Source organism: Xenia sp. Carnegie-2017, unplaced genomic scaffold, assembly GCF_021976095.1.
Source record: "Xenia sp. Carnegie-2017 unplaced genomic scaffold, XeniaSp_v1 HiC_scaffold_1, whole genome shotgun sequence".
Lineage (NCBI taxonomy): Eukaryota > Metazoa > Cnidaria > Anthozoa > Malacalcyonacea > Xeniidae > Xenia > Xenia sp. Carnegie-2017.
In genome coordinates, this window is record NW_025813402.1 from 9882697 (window position 1) to 9898861 (window position 16165).

The 16165-nt window shown below is 36.9% G+C and overlaps 1 protein-coding gene across 1 annotated transcript in view; it reads left to right on the forward strand.

Moving 5' to 3' along the window:
- The window catches only part of LOC124438842 (ATP-binding cassette sub-family B member 6-like), a 30132-nt gene extending 14945 nt beyond the window's left edge, over positions 1-15187 (forward strand). The window contains 9 exon segments of the mRNA XM_046989057.1: positions 1692-1777; positions 2648-2705; positions 4425-4529; positions 5435-5508; positions 6600-6700; positions 8958-9070; positions 11468-11562; positions 12110-12178; positions 14222-15187. Coding sequence (XP_046845013.1) covers positions 1692-1777; positions 2648-2705; positions 4425-4529; positions 5435-5508; positions 6600-6700; positions 8958-9070; positions 11468-11562; positions 12110-12178; positions 14222-14300 — 780 coding nt within the window. The 3' untranslated portion in view covers positions 14301-15187.
- The last annotated feature ends 978 nt before the right edge of the window (positions 15188-16165 follow it).

A 16165-nucleotide genomic window follows, 5' to 3' on the forward strand; every position in this document is an offset into this window, starting at 1 on the left:
GTTTCCCATAATGCTTTGTGTTGTAATTCCGCTAATAAACGACCGGTGTTGTGAAAGTGCTGTTAGAGCAACTTGTTTTTGTATTGGAATAGCTATATTATCTAATGTCTCAATTCGATATGAATTTGCTGCTTGTACTTTAGGTCGTAAAACTTATATCTTTCATAATTCATTTCAGACAAATTATTTAGAGATTTAGCTATTAATAAGACAAATTTCGGAAAAGAAAAAAAGAAAGAAGATATTGCTTTTGTACTTGTTTTTCTTCTCGTCTTAAAGGGCTACTAAAATGAAACTTTGCTACGTAAATTCTATTTTCATTGAAGAGAACTCTTCAAATGACAGTGTTAACATATTGTTGCTTTTGTAATGTCCGATTTACACAACCAGTGACGTCGCATTACATTGTGAATCGCTGCAAGTTTATAAATATCATTCAATTTGCCGACAACTTTTTGGATGAAATACTCGTGCAGAATATTATACCATTACGACTTTGCGACGAAGGTACCTCTGTCAAGTTGCATGTAACATGTCAATAACTATACGTGGTAAATCAATATTCAATATTTATTATATGGCATGCATCACTTCCTGGAAAATGGCGCGTATTCACTGTCTCGGAAACATTTTTGCCGGTCCATTATTTGCCCGTAATTGAGCACGCTCCAATTCCTGTAATTTTTTGACAAAATGTAAACAAACTTCGTTATGCAAGCAGCTAAACGAAAAAAAACAGAACAAAAAACCATGGAAAAATGTGAGTCGAAGAAAAAATACTCGGAAAGTGAGTTTAGCTATCCAGACAACAAAATTTCAAACGGTTTATGTTTTACTGACAAAAATAGAGAAGTGAAAGCCGACCTGTACAAAACAGCGATGACGAGAAGAAAAGAAGGCTTCATTTCAGGTCAAATAATGCCATATAATAAACCTTCTGTTTTCCTTGCTTTGTCGGTCTTTACTGAGAAATATAGAAATATCGGTCTTTTTGTACAAACCTCGTCCTACAGGCTCGGTCTGTACAAAAAATCTTCGGTCCGGTATTTCTCTGTAAGGACATCGCGCTCGGTTGATAGTGGCTTAGTAATGTGGCGTAAGTAGTTGTGTTTTTTTACAAAACTATCGATATTATAACTTGTAAGAATGAAACAAGACTCCTGCACAGGCGTACACATGTGCTCTGGTGATGAAACAGTTTCCTTCTGTATGACCTGATCCGAACATGAGGGAATGCTGCGAAACGTGATTTTTACGGTTTTCGTAACTCGAGCAACTTTCCAAAGTGTTTGGATCGGGCCATCTAATTGATCAAAACATTTGAAAAAGATGAAGTAGTTTTATGGTGCAGCTAAGGTTTGTGTTTTGCGCGTTAGATTTAGCATCATTCGTGCCGTTTGTAAAAGGATGGCTTCGTCGAAGACTTACATTTTGTCACTCCTTGCGGTCGCCATGTTTTATACGCAATGTATTCTGTGTCAACAAAGTCGATTTCTCTACTTACACAAGTCGAAACCTCTACTCGTGTTCTGGAGGGGCACGAGTAGCGAGATATGAATTAACTGTTTTAGAAAGTCCGCTGTCCTTTTAAGAGTTCTATTCAATGAATCTCTTCGTTTGACTGGTCCTTTCGAACACTTGCGCCTATTTATGAATTCTATTACAAATAGTCTTTACCGTACTATGTTTAGATACAAGATGTACCGAATGCTCCTCCTCTCCTAGTGGACGGTGGTGAAATTAAATTTGAGAATGTTCATTTCTCTTACCAAACTGGGTAAGACAAATGGAAATTATAAGATATTAAAACTGTCATAATGTACAAGATAATAATTTCTTCCGACTAAAAGAATCTAAACTTTACTAAACTGAACTTGATGTGAGGCTGCAACCAGTGGTTTTACGCATGAATTCCAGTCCAACTTCTTCTATTCTCTACTCAAAATTTTTCAGCACATTATGATGAAACTGTTATTTTCTTACTTTTCTACAATCCTTGCCTCAAAAGCATCCTCTCATTATCATTGAACACAATATCGGGATTCATCACATTTCAACATACTTGATATTTAATTCAACCAACGGAATACTGTGGTATTTTCATTTATTGCATCATTTGCATGTACATGTTTTTTTCGCTTTAAGTCATGTTTCTCCCACTCTTTCTCATGCATGATTCTCAATACTTGATGTTTTCTTTTTGTATCAAAAGTGTAGCGTATATGTATCGAGTACTGTGCTCGATCGTTTTGCTATTTATTTTTGCTCGTGCGACTTTGAATTTTGACGAAAAGTTTTTCTTTGTGCTTTTACTGACTAAAACACTGTCTGTTTCTTCGGTGATGCTTTCTTCTGGAAGTCGTATGTTCTACATCCTCTTGCTACCTCTGTTCCTAAATCAAACTGACCAGAATAGTTTCTTCGCTTTTGCGCGTTTTCTTTCACTTTTTTAGACTATAAAATTGCTCTTTCTGTGTTGCTTTCGATAATCTCTCTTCGCTTCATGCCTTCGGTTTACATTATTGAGTAAATGCAATATGCTACCTTTTATGTCATCCGAGTCTTTGAATCAGCCCTTTTCTTCCTAAAAATCTTTTTCGTTAAACCATTTGCATCATATTCATTGCATATGTCTTAATTTATTTAGAAAAGAAATTTTGAAGGGTGTGTCATTTCTTGTTAAACCTGGCGAAACACTTGCGTTGGTAAGTTAACTTTTCAACAGTGCAGTATATAACCATAGCCTCCTTTCTTTCAAACACTTCTTTAAATTAGTTTATTTGCTTTGAACATGTGAAATTATATTCTAGATGTGTTTCACTTAAGAAACAAAAAGAATATTTGCTGTGTTTGCAAGCTTATGCAAACTTAGGAGACTTTTGAAAGAACTCGAAAGCTGATCAGTTGAAGTCCGAAGGTCGAGGGTTGCACCTACCCGAGAGCTCTCACAAACATCTCCGAGGCTTGCATAAGCAAAGTGCAAACACCAAAAGCATGTTTTATTTCTTTTATAAAATAACAATAATGCGAAACAGATAAACTTCAGACAAACGTTTTAAACTTTCGTCTAAATTGTATTCATGATTGATTGATTGATTGATTGATTGATTGATTGATTGATTGATTGATTGATTGATTGGTCGAGCTGAGATTGGTTTGCACATGCCAATGCCAACACGGCAATTGACCTATCACCACAAGCGTTTTATTGTGTTTTGTTTTATACTATGTTTTTCTCGCTCATGTCTTTTGTTAACTCTGTCTTACTCATGTCTTTTGTTAACTCTGACTCACCGTGTCTTTTGTTAAACCTGTCTCACTCATGTCTTTTGTTAACTCTGACTCTCCCATGTCTTTTGTTACCTCTGACTCACTCATGTCTTTGGTTAACTCTGACTCACCCATGTCTTTAGTTAACTCTGTCTCACTCATGTCTTTTGTTAACTCTGTCTCACCCATGTCTTTTGTTAACTCTGACTCACCCATGTCTTTTGTTAACTCTGTCTCACTCATGTCTTTTGTTAACTCTGACTCTCCCAAGTCTTTTGTTAACTCTGTCTCACTCATGTCTTTTGTTAACTCTGACTCACCCATGTCTTTTGTTAACTCTAACTCTCTCATGTCCCCGTTAACTCTGACTCACCCATATCTTTTGTTAACTCTGACTCACCCATGTCTTTTGTTAACTCTGACTCACCCATGTCTTTTGTTAACTCTGTCTCACTCATGTCTTTTGTTAACTCTGACTCACCCATGTCTTTTGTTAACTCTGACTCACCCATGTCTTTTGTTAACTCTGTCTCACTCATGTCTTTTGTTAACTCTGACTCACTCATGTCTTTTGTTAACTCTGACTCACCCATGTCTTTTGTTAACTCTGACTCACTCATGTCTTTTGTTAACTCTGTCTCACTCATGTCTATTGTTCACTATGACTCACCCATATCTTTTGTTAACTCTGACTCACCCATGTCTTTTGTTAACTCTGACTCACCCATGTCTTTTGTTAACTCTGTCTCACCCATGTCTTTTGTTAACTCTGACTCACCCATGTCTTTTGTTAACTCTAACTCTCTCATGTCTTCCGTTAACTCTGACTCACCCATGTCTTTTGTTAACTCTGTCTCACCCATATCTTTTGTTAACTCTGACTCACCCATGTCTTTTGTTAATTCTGTCTCTCTCATGTCTTTTGTTAACTCTGACTCACCCATGTCTTTTGTTAATTCTGTCTCTCTCATGTCTTTTGTTAACTCTGTCTCACTTATGTCTTTTGTTAACTCTGACTCTCCCATGTCTTTTGTTAACTCTGACTCTCACATGTCTTTTGTTAACTCTGACTCTCCCATGTCTTTTGTTAACTCTGACTCTCACATGTCTTTTGTTAACTCTAACTCATGTATCTTTCTCTTGTTATATTCCAGGTTGGCCCGTCAGGCAGTGGCAAAAGTACCATTATTAGACTGCTCTTTCGATTCTACGATGTTGATTCGGGTTCCATAAGCATTGACGATCAGGACATCAGCAAGGTGCGAATCTCTAGATCTTCTTGGCTTACAATCTTCAAAAGAGTGTATTTGCTTATTGTTCTGAGGAAAAAAGCGTACACAATGTAGGGGTTTTTTAGCGTGCAGTTCTACACAAAGTACGATGTTCCAAGTCCATAAGAGACTAAAAGACCACACCTATGGCCAAACTTTTATTGTTTACACTTACATTTTGCCAAACTTATTGTTTACACTAACCCATGGCAAAATTTATTGTTTACACTTACCTTTTGCCAAACTTATTGTTTACACTTATCTATGGACAAACTTATTGTTTACACTTACCTTTGGCCAAACTTATTGTTTACGCTAACCCATGGCAAAACTTATTGTTCACACTAACCCATGGCCAAACTTATTGTTTACAATAACCTATATGTCAAAACTTGTTGTTTACACTAATCTATGGACAAACTTATTGTTTACACTAACCTATGGCAAAACTTATTGTTCACACTAACCCATGGCCAAACTTATTGTTTACAACAACCTATATGGCAAAACTTGTTGTTTACACTAATCTATGGACAAACCTATTGTTTACACTAACCTATGGGCAAACTCATTGTTTACATTTACCTATGGCCAAACTTAAACTAACGTACGAGCAAACTGTTTCTTGCTGTTTAAGAGCAAATTACGCGTGTTAACGCTCAGAACTATGTTTTTTTGTTTGCATGTTTGTTTGTATGTTTTTTGAGTGTATGTTTGTTTGTTTTTTGTATGTTTGTTTGTATGTTTGTTTGTTTGTATGTTTGTATGTATGTATTTTTGTAGTTATAGAGCACAAGTCGTAAATATTATCGACTTTTACGCGTACGTTTCTCCATGAGTGCTCATTTTAAATTTTTGTTCCAAATACATTTTCACATTTCTCTCTCCTATAGGTGTCCCAGAATTCTTTGCGTCAACACATTGGGGTTGTTCCGCAAGACACGGTCTTGTTCAATGATGATATACGGTAAGAGATGCTATTTTTATTGTATAGAGCTGCTCTTAAACGTTCTCCAGTAGTTGAGAAAACTGACTTGTAATAATTATATAAAATTTACTCTGTTATTACAATGTTTTTCTTTGTTGATCGATGTAAAATCATTGCCGAAATTCCTTGTTTTTTTAAACTCCGGGAGAAATGAAGTTTCCTCTTTCTCTATGTCGGCTTTTGGAGTCGATTCTTCGATAAAAGAATTTATTTATGGGAGAACTCCGAAAGTTGCTCAATGAAGAATATTATGTACACTTATTGTATGCTCCTGAGGGAAAAAATGAGTTTTGTTTTCCAAGAGTCTCAATGTTTGCCGGGACGAAGTCCAGGAAGATTTGTCCGGCGAAATTTTGTTCCTACAGCATTTTTTCAACTAAGTCCGATTGTTTTTTGAATTTTTTGTATTAAAAGTTGAATTTCGTCGCTTATTCAGCTCAAGAAATTTTTTTAGTTTTTTGCTGTTTTATTTGTTATGTTATTAAAATGAGCGAGCAGCCATTTTTCACTTGTTTCCCAGGTGGGAAAACATTGCATTTATTTTAGTCATTAGATCACGATACGAATGAACCAATCACATTTAACATACGCAACACCTATATGACAAAGAGAATTATTTTTTATTGGCAAATTTTTTCCTGCGTAGTAGCGGACAAAATTTTACGATGTCTAATCGCTGTCCGGAATTGTACAGTCAAATACTTGAGCGCAGAGCTGTTCTGTTTTGTTTTGTTGCACAATGTAAATTATTAACCATTTGTTATATTATATACTATTAGTGAATTTTTAGTTTACAAAATGAAATGAATTAACAAAGTGTTTACTTTTATTGTTTTTTCAATCCAAGTTCAAAATTCGATACGACTGTTTCCTTGGAAAAAGCTATATAAGTTTACTGTTCATTCGGGACAGAAATATTCACTCAGTCTCAAAAATAGTTTCTCAGTTTGCGAACTCGTGCTCTTTAAGCCCTTGTATAATTTTCATACCCGGACCATGCACCCGGAAAATGACACGTATTTTTTCTACATCAACGTTTACTTAGCTTCTTTCATTTGTATATGCTTCAGATACAACATACGTTACGGCAGAGTCGATGCAGGAGACCTAGAGGTTGAAGAGGCCGCTGATTCTGCCGACATCCACCAACGTATTCTGACATTTCCGAACCGTAAGTTGAGATTAACCCATATTCACAAATGACAGATGTGTGGGACAGGAGGCAGTGGCGGATCCAGTGCTTGTCAAAATAAATTATAGCTAGCTCTTCAATTTTAAATCGAAAGTACTTTCAGAAAAACACTATTGCATTGTTTTGAATTTCTTAACAATATAAATTTACCAATGGATTTGCTTCTAAGCTGCTTAGAAATGTAAATATATACCAAAATGTGGTGCAGTATTTTATTTTGACGTACCCGAGATCCGCCTAAGCTGGAGGGCAAATTATGCAACTGCCTCACCCCACCCCCCAACAAAGTTTGAAGACTGAAAAGTCAAGTAATTTTTCACCATTAGTCGGGCAAAAATAGGGGAGAAGGAAATTATGACGTGTATTTTTAAGTTAAGAAGTCCGGTATTGCATTGCGAGTTGGGGAAAATATTTACTGCTTATGCAGAAATAATATCTTTTGTACGTCTATGTGTATCCATGGTAGAATGCGGATTGTGCTGGTCTTTAGCGCTGCTGGATTTTTTTGTTGGATGCAAGGCCATAGCTATAGCTCGATAATTGGTTTGGATGATATTCTGATTTAAGTTCCTTTGAAATCAACTGTTTTCTGCGGATTATAACATGCAAGTATGAATATTGCCACTCTACCCTCCCCCCTTTGTCGAGGCTAGCCGACGCACTGGTTGGATGTAGAAATTAACGACATCTATAACAGATATACAATAGGAAAAATGTAATGATGTGTAAAACAATGTCGAATTACAATATGTGTAAAAAATCTCGATATTTAATTAGTCGGAGAGAATTTTAGTTCTTCTACTCTGTAAATCACGCTGTTCATTTATCACATCCAAGATCACAAAAAGGAGAAACTTAAACCAGAAATCGGATATTTTTGGGACTTTTGGTGATAGCTAAGCAGGCCACATTTATTTAACACTTCATCTGTATTTGTTATACTTGATTTGATGTCATAATGTGTTGCGGAAATGTTTCTGGTGATTAACTGAGGATGTATACAATGATCAAGACTTCTTTTTGCTTAGCTAAAATACTGTACCTTAACTGTTACTCTAAGAGGTGACTGCCCAAACTTGATCTTCTCAGTAGAGAACGAATGACACGTCATTTACGAGTATAATTTTTCAAATCGGACTATTTCTTTGATTTTGCTTTTTTTCATTTTACTGTTGCTATATTTTACTGTGTCATGTGGTTTTGCGAACTCTGCTTTCATACATGTACGCATTGTTACCTTTTTTCATCATTCTTTTAAGTTTTTTTGTTGTTGCTCGTTTCGTAATGAGATTGAGCAACAAAAAGGGGTCACCGAGGTCTCCCATTCATCAACTGACATCCACGGTCTACATTAACAAACTTGCATTTAACGATACTCCGGATACTGCCATAGTACTTTTTCAGAAAGATGTAAAAATGCGGTCGGTCAAAATGACCGGCAAGATAAAAAACTGGCCAGTCAAAAAGCTTTCTTCATTTTCTGTTGACTGGCCGTTATTTTGAGTCCTGTGTAAGAATGTGGGAATGCCTGGAATGTCAGAATAAAGGAAATGCCCGTAAATCGACGGAATACGTAGTAATCAGAGCGTGCAGGCAGCTCAACGTTTTCCTAGGAGGACCTCTGGAAACAAGTTCATGTTTTCCGCGAAATCATCTGCGTGAGACTGCGCCCATACAAAATTTGTTAGTATCAGCTAAATCCAGAGCCCTGCATGCAAAAGTTGGGACACCGGGAGTAAAATTGCCTAGCGTCCGCCATTTTTGTTGCAAAAACCAGCAAATATAGACATTAAATGTGGGAAGACAAATTTTCTGTTTTGTTTTCTTTGTCATGAATTGACAGCGATCGCTACCTTTATAGTTCAGTTGTTTTTTGATGTCATAAAAATAGAAAAGCATTAGTTTGATGCAGTAGATGTAATTTATACGCCTTTAACACTGCTTTTGCCACAAGGGAGGGCGTGTGTTTCTGTTCGTCATCGCTTTCATTGACACTATTATAACGCAACATAAAATCATTGAAAACTTTTTATATAATTTATCTCCTAGGTAAAAAAATGGCTATAATTTCTGCTTTTAGAACAAAAATGGCGGCTAGATACCCACTTGACCATATTTACCCAATCACCATGAAAATAATGCGAAAGGCAGAGAACGATACGTATCGCAACTATTGAAAATACAGGGCTTTGGATAAATCCACGAACAAGTCAAACTCTTATCAACTGTCTTATAGGTTATGACACTTTGGTTGGCGAGCGAGGTTTGAAAATAAGCGGTGGAGAAAAACAGCGCGTTGCCATTGCCCGAACTTTGTTGAAAAATCCACCTCTCGTACTTTTGGATGAGGTATGTTTTTGTTGGAGCTACGTCTCTTCATTCTCCAGTATATTTGGTTTAATTTTTTCGAAATTTGTCCTCAGCAACGTTGAAATGAACACGCTGACGCATTCGTGTGTCTTGACCCAGAACCCGATCTACTAGATACATGACTTTGCCGAGATTCTTTAGATACGAGTGAGGCACGACACCATTTTGAAAGATGGCAAAACTGACCGATATGTACGATTAAAATCCATTACCAGCAGATTAATTTTATGAAGTATAATAAGAAACATACTCGGAATAAAAAACTCTCTTGTTTTTTTTTCTCAAACGTTGTGTTAAACATGGACCTTTATTTGTAGTATGTTTCTTATTATGTGTAACTAAAATTCGCTTCTTCTGAATTAATTGATATACATTTGCAGAGTTTATCGTCTAGGCTTCGTTGTAAAATGTTTGATAGTATTGGTTTTTTCAACTTTCTTTCAACTTATTTTTGATTGTGAATTTTGATTTTTTCCACTTTTCAAGATGGCGTCCTTCCCTCACGGTGACTGGGTTTCCATATCATTGAGTCCTACCAGCACCATAGCCTGCTTTACTCAAATTGGCCGAAAAGAAACGCGTTATTTTTAATTTACTGGGTGAAACAGTTAGCTATTTCGCCAGAATTCAATGAACAGCACACGCTGTAAAAATCATATAGCCGCGAATATTGTCAGTATTGCGCTTAACTTACATAGATCACCAAGTTCAAGTGTGTCACGTGTTTAGTATAGAAATATTAACATTGAAAAATGCGGCAGACTTGCTTAAAATCAAGCCGACAATATCCTGTTTTTACGTCAACCTGCCAAAACTAAGCTTTGACTAGAGACATGCAAACATTAAATATAATTATAATCAAGCACAGTGTATTTTGTCAACAGTAAAATCTTATTTACATTGTTTGTAGACTATTTTGTAATTTTTTTCATGTTTTTTATAATAATCGACAGCTACCGAAATCAGCCAATTAGTTGTAATAATCGCCTTACGGATAATCGGCTCGGTAATCGGCAATTTTCCTTATCGGCTCATCCCTAATTGTGTGAACATGTTTGTGTTGTAAGTAGCTTTCTGCGATTTCTGTCTAAGCTTTTTGTTCGTGATTGCCAAGTTTGCTATACGAGAGATCAATTAATATGATGCGAATATCCTCACTTACGGCGTTGTCTAATTTCTCGTCTGTCATTTTGGCTAGATAAGTTGCGCGTAGCTGACATGATCAAAAGTATGTTGGATGGAATCTTTTGGAATGAATTTTTCTCTTCGAATTAGCTACAACCAGACAAGATCACGTGAATTTTTTCACCTGTTCTCAAATGAACTCTATATGCACCCAGCGGTCGCTTCGCATTCCTTATAGCCTTCGCTTGAGGGGTGCGTGGCTACTGGCTTATACTGGTGCCAATCTCCAGGCGAAATATTATAATATGGCAAATATTTAGGCGAAAGCAATTGTGATTAGTGTTTAACGCAGAACACTTCCAATTGTTGTAAAAACTTAACAGAACTTAATCCGTTGCTAGCAATGCCTTTCAAAGAAACTTAGTTTGGCATATCATCCATCTTCGGACGGCTTTGATGTTACGACGTCAAGTAGCCCCTGAAATCTAATGAAAAATAGACCGCACACACACACACACACACACACCACACACACACACCACAAAATCATCTTGATTTATCCCCGTATGCAACAATACATTCATGTGCTTATAATTTCATTTCTTTGACAAATTCTAAAATTAGTTGGGCCCGTTTTATCATGCGCAGCTTAGTTGTGTTTTATGCAATGCGTCATGGTATATTTTATCTAATTCTGTTTTAATATTTCAAACTTTAACTTTGTTGATATATATGTTTATTATACTGGTAAAATTCATATTTGCTGCTATGCGATTTCAGATTAGATAATAAATCCATCTATCTACATGGTAATGTCGGTTCCTTCCCGTCATAGCCTGCGCGCAGCAACCTGGGGCGTGCCTCCCTTTCAATAATTTGCTAATAAACTATAATTTTCGGATCGCCAAACGCCCTCAATATCAGCTTACCCCACCCCGACCTCCAATCAAAAATGTTTCGTACGGACCTGTATAAATATCAACGCGAATGTCACATATTCGATAAACTCTAGGTTTGTTTTTTTTGCTTGAAACAATCCAATGAACAAGGTCGTAGCTAGAAAGGTTGGGGGGGAGAGGGTGTGTATTCATATATTGAGTAGTGCCCGCCTGATTTTTTTAAAGAGCCAAATGGCTTTTAAAGGAAGTGAATCGGGCACAACTGAATATATGAATATACACCCCTCCCCATTTAATGTTCTAGCTACGGCCCTGCCAATGAATGCGATCGTGAAAGTCTTCAACTTTTTAGGCTACCTCAGCGTTGGATACACAAACCGAGAGGAATATACAAGCATCGTTGAATAATGTCACTTCAAATCGTACCACAATTGTTGTTGCTCACAGGTAAGCCATTTATGTGGAGCGTGTAAAAGATATCGTAGCTAAAAAACATTATCGACAGAACTACTGTTCGAACCTGTGAAGTTCTAGCTATGTATGTATGTCCCAAAAGTCTACAGTGTAGACTTTCCTTGTAGCTTTTTTGCAATCTTTCAATTGCATGGTTGGGAAAAAGTTTTTAAAGATGTTTCACGTCTTGTTGTACAGTTCTCAATCACTGTTTGGGAAATTTGCTCTCGAACGGTGGCGTGCTACAAGAGTGGCCCTGAGGGCCTTGCCTTTCCCCGCAGCTGTTTATTTGGGGAGACCACTAAGGGACGTTGGATTTTGAATTTGAGTTGGAGAAACGGATTTGAATTTTTACAGTTAGTTTTATTTCACCCTTCAACGTCCAGGATTTTAGGGCTTCTTATTCCAAAAATTTCCTCGTTTCTAAAGTGTTATGTCTTTGAGGTGCGCTTTTATTGGATAGCGGCTGCGGAAAAATTGTTCCTAGCACGCCATTGCTCTGAAACATGTCATCTTCTATAATAACGTTTGTCTTTTATAGGCTGTCCACTATTGTTAATGCTGATCTCATTTTGGTGTTGAAAGATGGAGAAGTAGTAGAGAGAGGAAAGTAAGTTCACTTAATGAAAATATAGAGGCTTATCTTTAAGTTGGAGTAGCCATTTACGAGCTGACACTCGCGCGAAATGCGGCTGAAACTAACTACTCCAAGATCTCTTTCAATTTTATATCTCTCGAGTTCATGACGCGCATGACGCTTGCAAAAAATTGCATAAATCGAACGAACGTTTTTAGCGAAGTGATATGCATACATCATATACTCACTAAGCGATGCCGTTTCAGTGGAAAATTTTTCGATTGTACGGAATGTGTGATTTCATTTTTACTCCCAGAAATCTTTTAGCTTTCACAAAGTTGCATGTATTTTGCGACTTCCGTATACTCGTTATGACGTAATTTATGGAAACATGGCGCCCAAAAACCTTTGGGGTTTAAATTTGGCAACTTTCACACCAAATATTGTGGTCATTTACGTATGAAAATCGGTTGCGAACAACTAATAATTTTTTAAACCGGTAAAATGATTTCCGAAAACATCGCTTTTCATAAAATAACTGATTTACGGGTTCCAGTCGATTTAGACGTACAACGTAAACGAATGTTCGGGCTATTGGTCAGTACGAAACTCCTTTTTTACGGCCATTTCATTTCACATTGTCAATTTTGGCAAAAATTATCATGTTTAGATGAAAAATATTATATTGGCTGGTTAAACGAGTTATGTTTTCAAAAAAGCGCTTTACCCACGCCTGTGTAAAAGCGGGATATTTTGTTTTTTGCCACACCGATAAATTCATGTATACAAAAACACGAGTTTTCAATTATGTTTTTGAAACATCCCACCACAAGCGTAATTAAATTTTCTCAAGAAAAATATGTTGTTCCCAGCTCCTCAAAGCTATTTACAATCTTTTCGGGGTAATTCGATTGTTTGTGCATAGCCTATCCCATGGTAGCCCTTAGTTTGGACTGTATATGACGGATGAGTCGATTTGGTTTGTACTATTTTTGAAGTGTTGACATACAAGTTTTCGGCGTGAATGAAAATTTTTAAAACGCCGTTTTTTGGTTGTGTTGAAATACGTCATATGCAGCACGCTCGTCTTTATTTGCCGAAAAACAATCAATTTCGAAAAAATAATAGCAAAGTTGTTGAAGTTGACGTTTGCGAGACATGCATGTCCGCCTTGTTCTAAAAGCGCACTCGCTATCATCGAGTGGATGTTCAAAATCACCTCATAATTCCTCGATGACGGCATTTTCACTCGACTTATTGCTTGATTAGCAATATTGTATAGCAAAACGCTTGCCGCCAAATGTCTTTGTCCATGATTAAAGAGGGCATGATTTTTATGTCAAACTCGAGGAGTGTGAGTGTGAGTGTGAGTGTAAGTGTGAGTGTGACTGTGAGTGTGAGTGTGAGTGTGAGTGAGCTTTTACAATACGCGGGCTATATACTAATCATCTGCTATGCTATTATTAATCGATCCCACATGACTGCTTGTACACACCCATCGACTATATGCCTCGTGAAATCCAATTATTGATGCAATTTGATGTCAAAGCATTTTGCCGAATTTAACCCACATGTGATTAAACGTAGTGGATTTAACTTTAGCATATGACGAGTTGGTTTAAGCAAAGTTTCGTGTAACAGTTCAGGCTCTAATAATATTTTTCTTTGATATTTCGAAGTTTTTCTTTTTCTTTTTGCGTACAGCCCGAATTGTAATGCATTGAAAATTTCTTTGTTTACAACTCGATCTTCGTGCGAACTGTTGATTATTTAAATAATTTCAAGTTTGTTACGCAAGACTTCCAGTCTATTGATTGCGGCTTTTTTCTCTTTCATAGATAACTTTGTTTTTATAACGCTTCCTGCTTTTCTTAAGGTTGTGCTCGTATAATGGGCCGTCTTACATTACCCGTGATGTAGCTTGTTTACTCTTGCTCTATACACAAAATTCATTGGAATTTCTATAAATCGTTTCATTCTCCCACATTCCCCTTTCAATGTTGTGAAAATGTAGAAAAATGTAGTCAAAGAAGAAAAAAATAGCAAGATTAACAATACTTGTGTTATTTTTATCAGACACCAGGAACTGCTTGACCATCAAGGCGTATATGCGAACATGTGGCAGCAACAGGCGGCGGAGATCGAAGATGAATAGAGTTCGCTGACGCGGCTCCTATTTTGTGTGTTTCTTTTTCGTAAATTGTATTTGGAGGTGGATTTATAATTGTACAGGACTTACGGCTGGGTATAACTCATGTTTTTTACGGTATAGAATCCATGCGTCCAAATGCTTTAACAAATTGATAAAGAATAGCGGTTGTTTTTGTGCTTGATTTTTTTACGAGCAACCGTTCGATGGGTCGTGCCAGGCCTCTAAGTGACGAGTGCCAGGCAGCTAAGTCACGAATTTTTTACTGTTTATTTTTTTCTAAGTTTTTTGCAAAAATAATTCGCCGCAATATATTACAAGCTCGCAATATATTTAAACCGCTCCAAAACGAAAGAAAAAGAAATAATTTGCCTTTATTTTATTTTGTTTTAACTTGTTTTGTTTTATTTTATTTTATTTTATTGAGCAAAAGCTTTTAAAGAGCTACGTGGCCGCATGAAAACGGCCTACGTTCGTTAAACTGAAGGAGGTCTCAAAATGAGGAAATAAACAAGCAGGTGTACAGTTCAGGAATGGTTAACTGGCGAATGTAACGTAGTTGCATTACCTTTTCATGAAATATTTTGCGGTTACTCTTTTGCTACTTAAATGCTTAATTAAATGGTTGCCTAAATTTTCGTCCCCAAGACAACTGACGTAGACAATTGAGTTTTATATCGCACACAGCGTTGTTTTATTAATGCTGAATGAAACAGCTTTGATTGTCTTGTACAACTGTCTTTGAGAACTGTTTAGATGAAATCTATGGGCTTTTATTTTGCTTTGAGTATGGTCAAGTGTCATCTTGGGATGGGGTTTTTCGCGAAAACTCCAAGTTTTCCATTAGAAATGAAATGAAATGAAACAAAATAAAATTATTTCAAAGACTTTTATCATACTGTCAACTTGAACTTCTTTGCAAAAATCACCCACATACAATATAATATTATGCTACGTCCAGGTATCCGATAAGATCAGCGTCATGTAGTTTGTCCTTGCGACGGTTATAAATGGTTCATAAGAAGCGATTTTGTTTGATGAGCTTAGACTCTAACTCCTGCTTTACTTTATGGCAAAATTCAGAACAGGGAGAGTGTTTGACATTTGCCACGAACTAATATGAAATGGCAGTGAAATAAACATGTACTCCGATATAGACTGACTTTTCGATGGAGTTTACGCACAAGCACTAAGCAGCCCTCCAAATAAGAGTGTATGTAATGCCATGTTGTGTGCAAACATACCTCCTACTCACTCTAATCATCGAATGTCAATACTAACAATATTTCATTCAAACGTGTGAGTTAACACCTCGGCGATAAACCCCCATGCATGAAGAAAACACTTTGTTCGAAGCGCAACAATTAAAATGCTATTAGGTTCTCGCCTTGCTAACGCGGTACATCACAGCTAGATGAATTGTCCACCCTGTGCGCGCGCATGTGTATGTTTACTTTGAGTTGTCAATGCATGCGTGCATGTCCTCACAATGCTCGCGTCCCATACCATTGCCGAATCTCCCACAACGATATGATTGTTGATTTGAAACAATAAAACTGTTTACACTCGAGTGGTTGGACTCCAGTGTGTAATTACAAGATGAGCCGAATTATAAATGGACGATATGTTGACGTTGCGATTGTATCGAAATCAAAGCCGTGCGGCAGCAAATTAAAAATCATGCTCGAACCGTATGTTTGTCACTGCGAGAGCGCCTCATTAGCTGCATAGCCAGCTATATTTGCCCCTCGAAAAATTTACACTTGAACGTTAAAACTCTACGGTTATTAAGAGCACGTAGGACATGTAACTTAAGTTGCGCTTGCCCCTATCTAGCGAAGCAGATGTTTTGGCAACGGAGCTCGCATGAT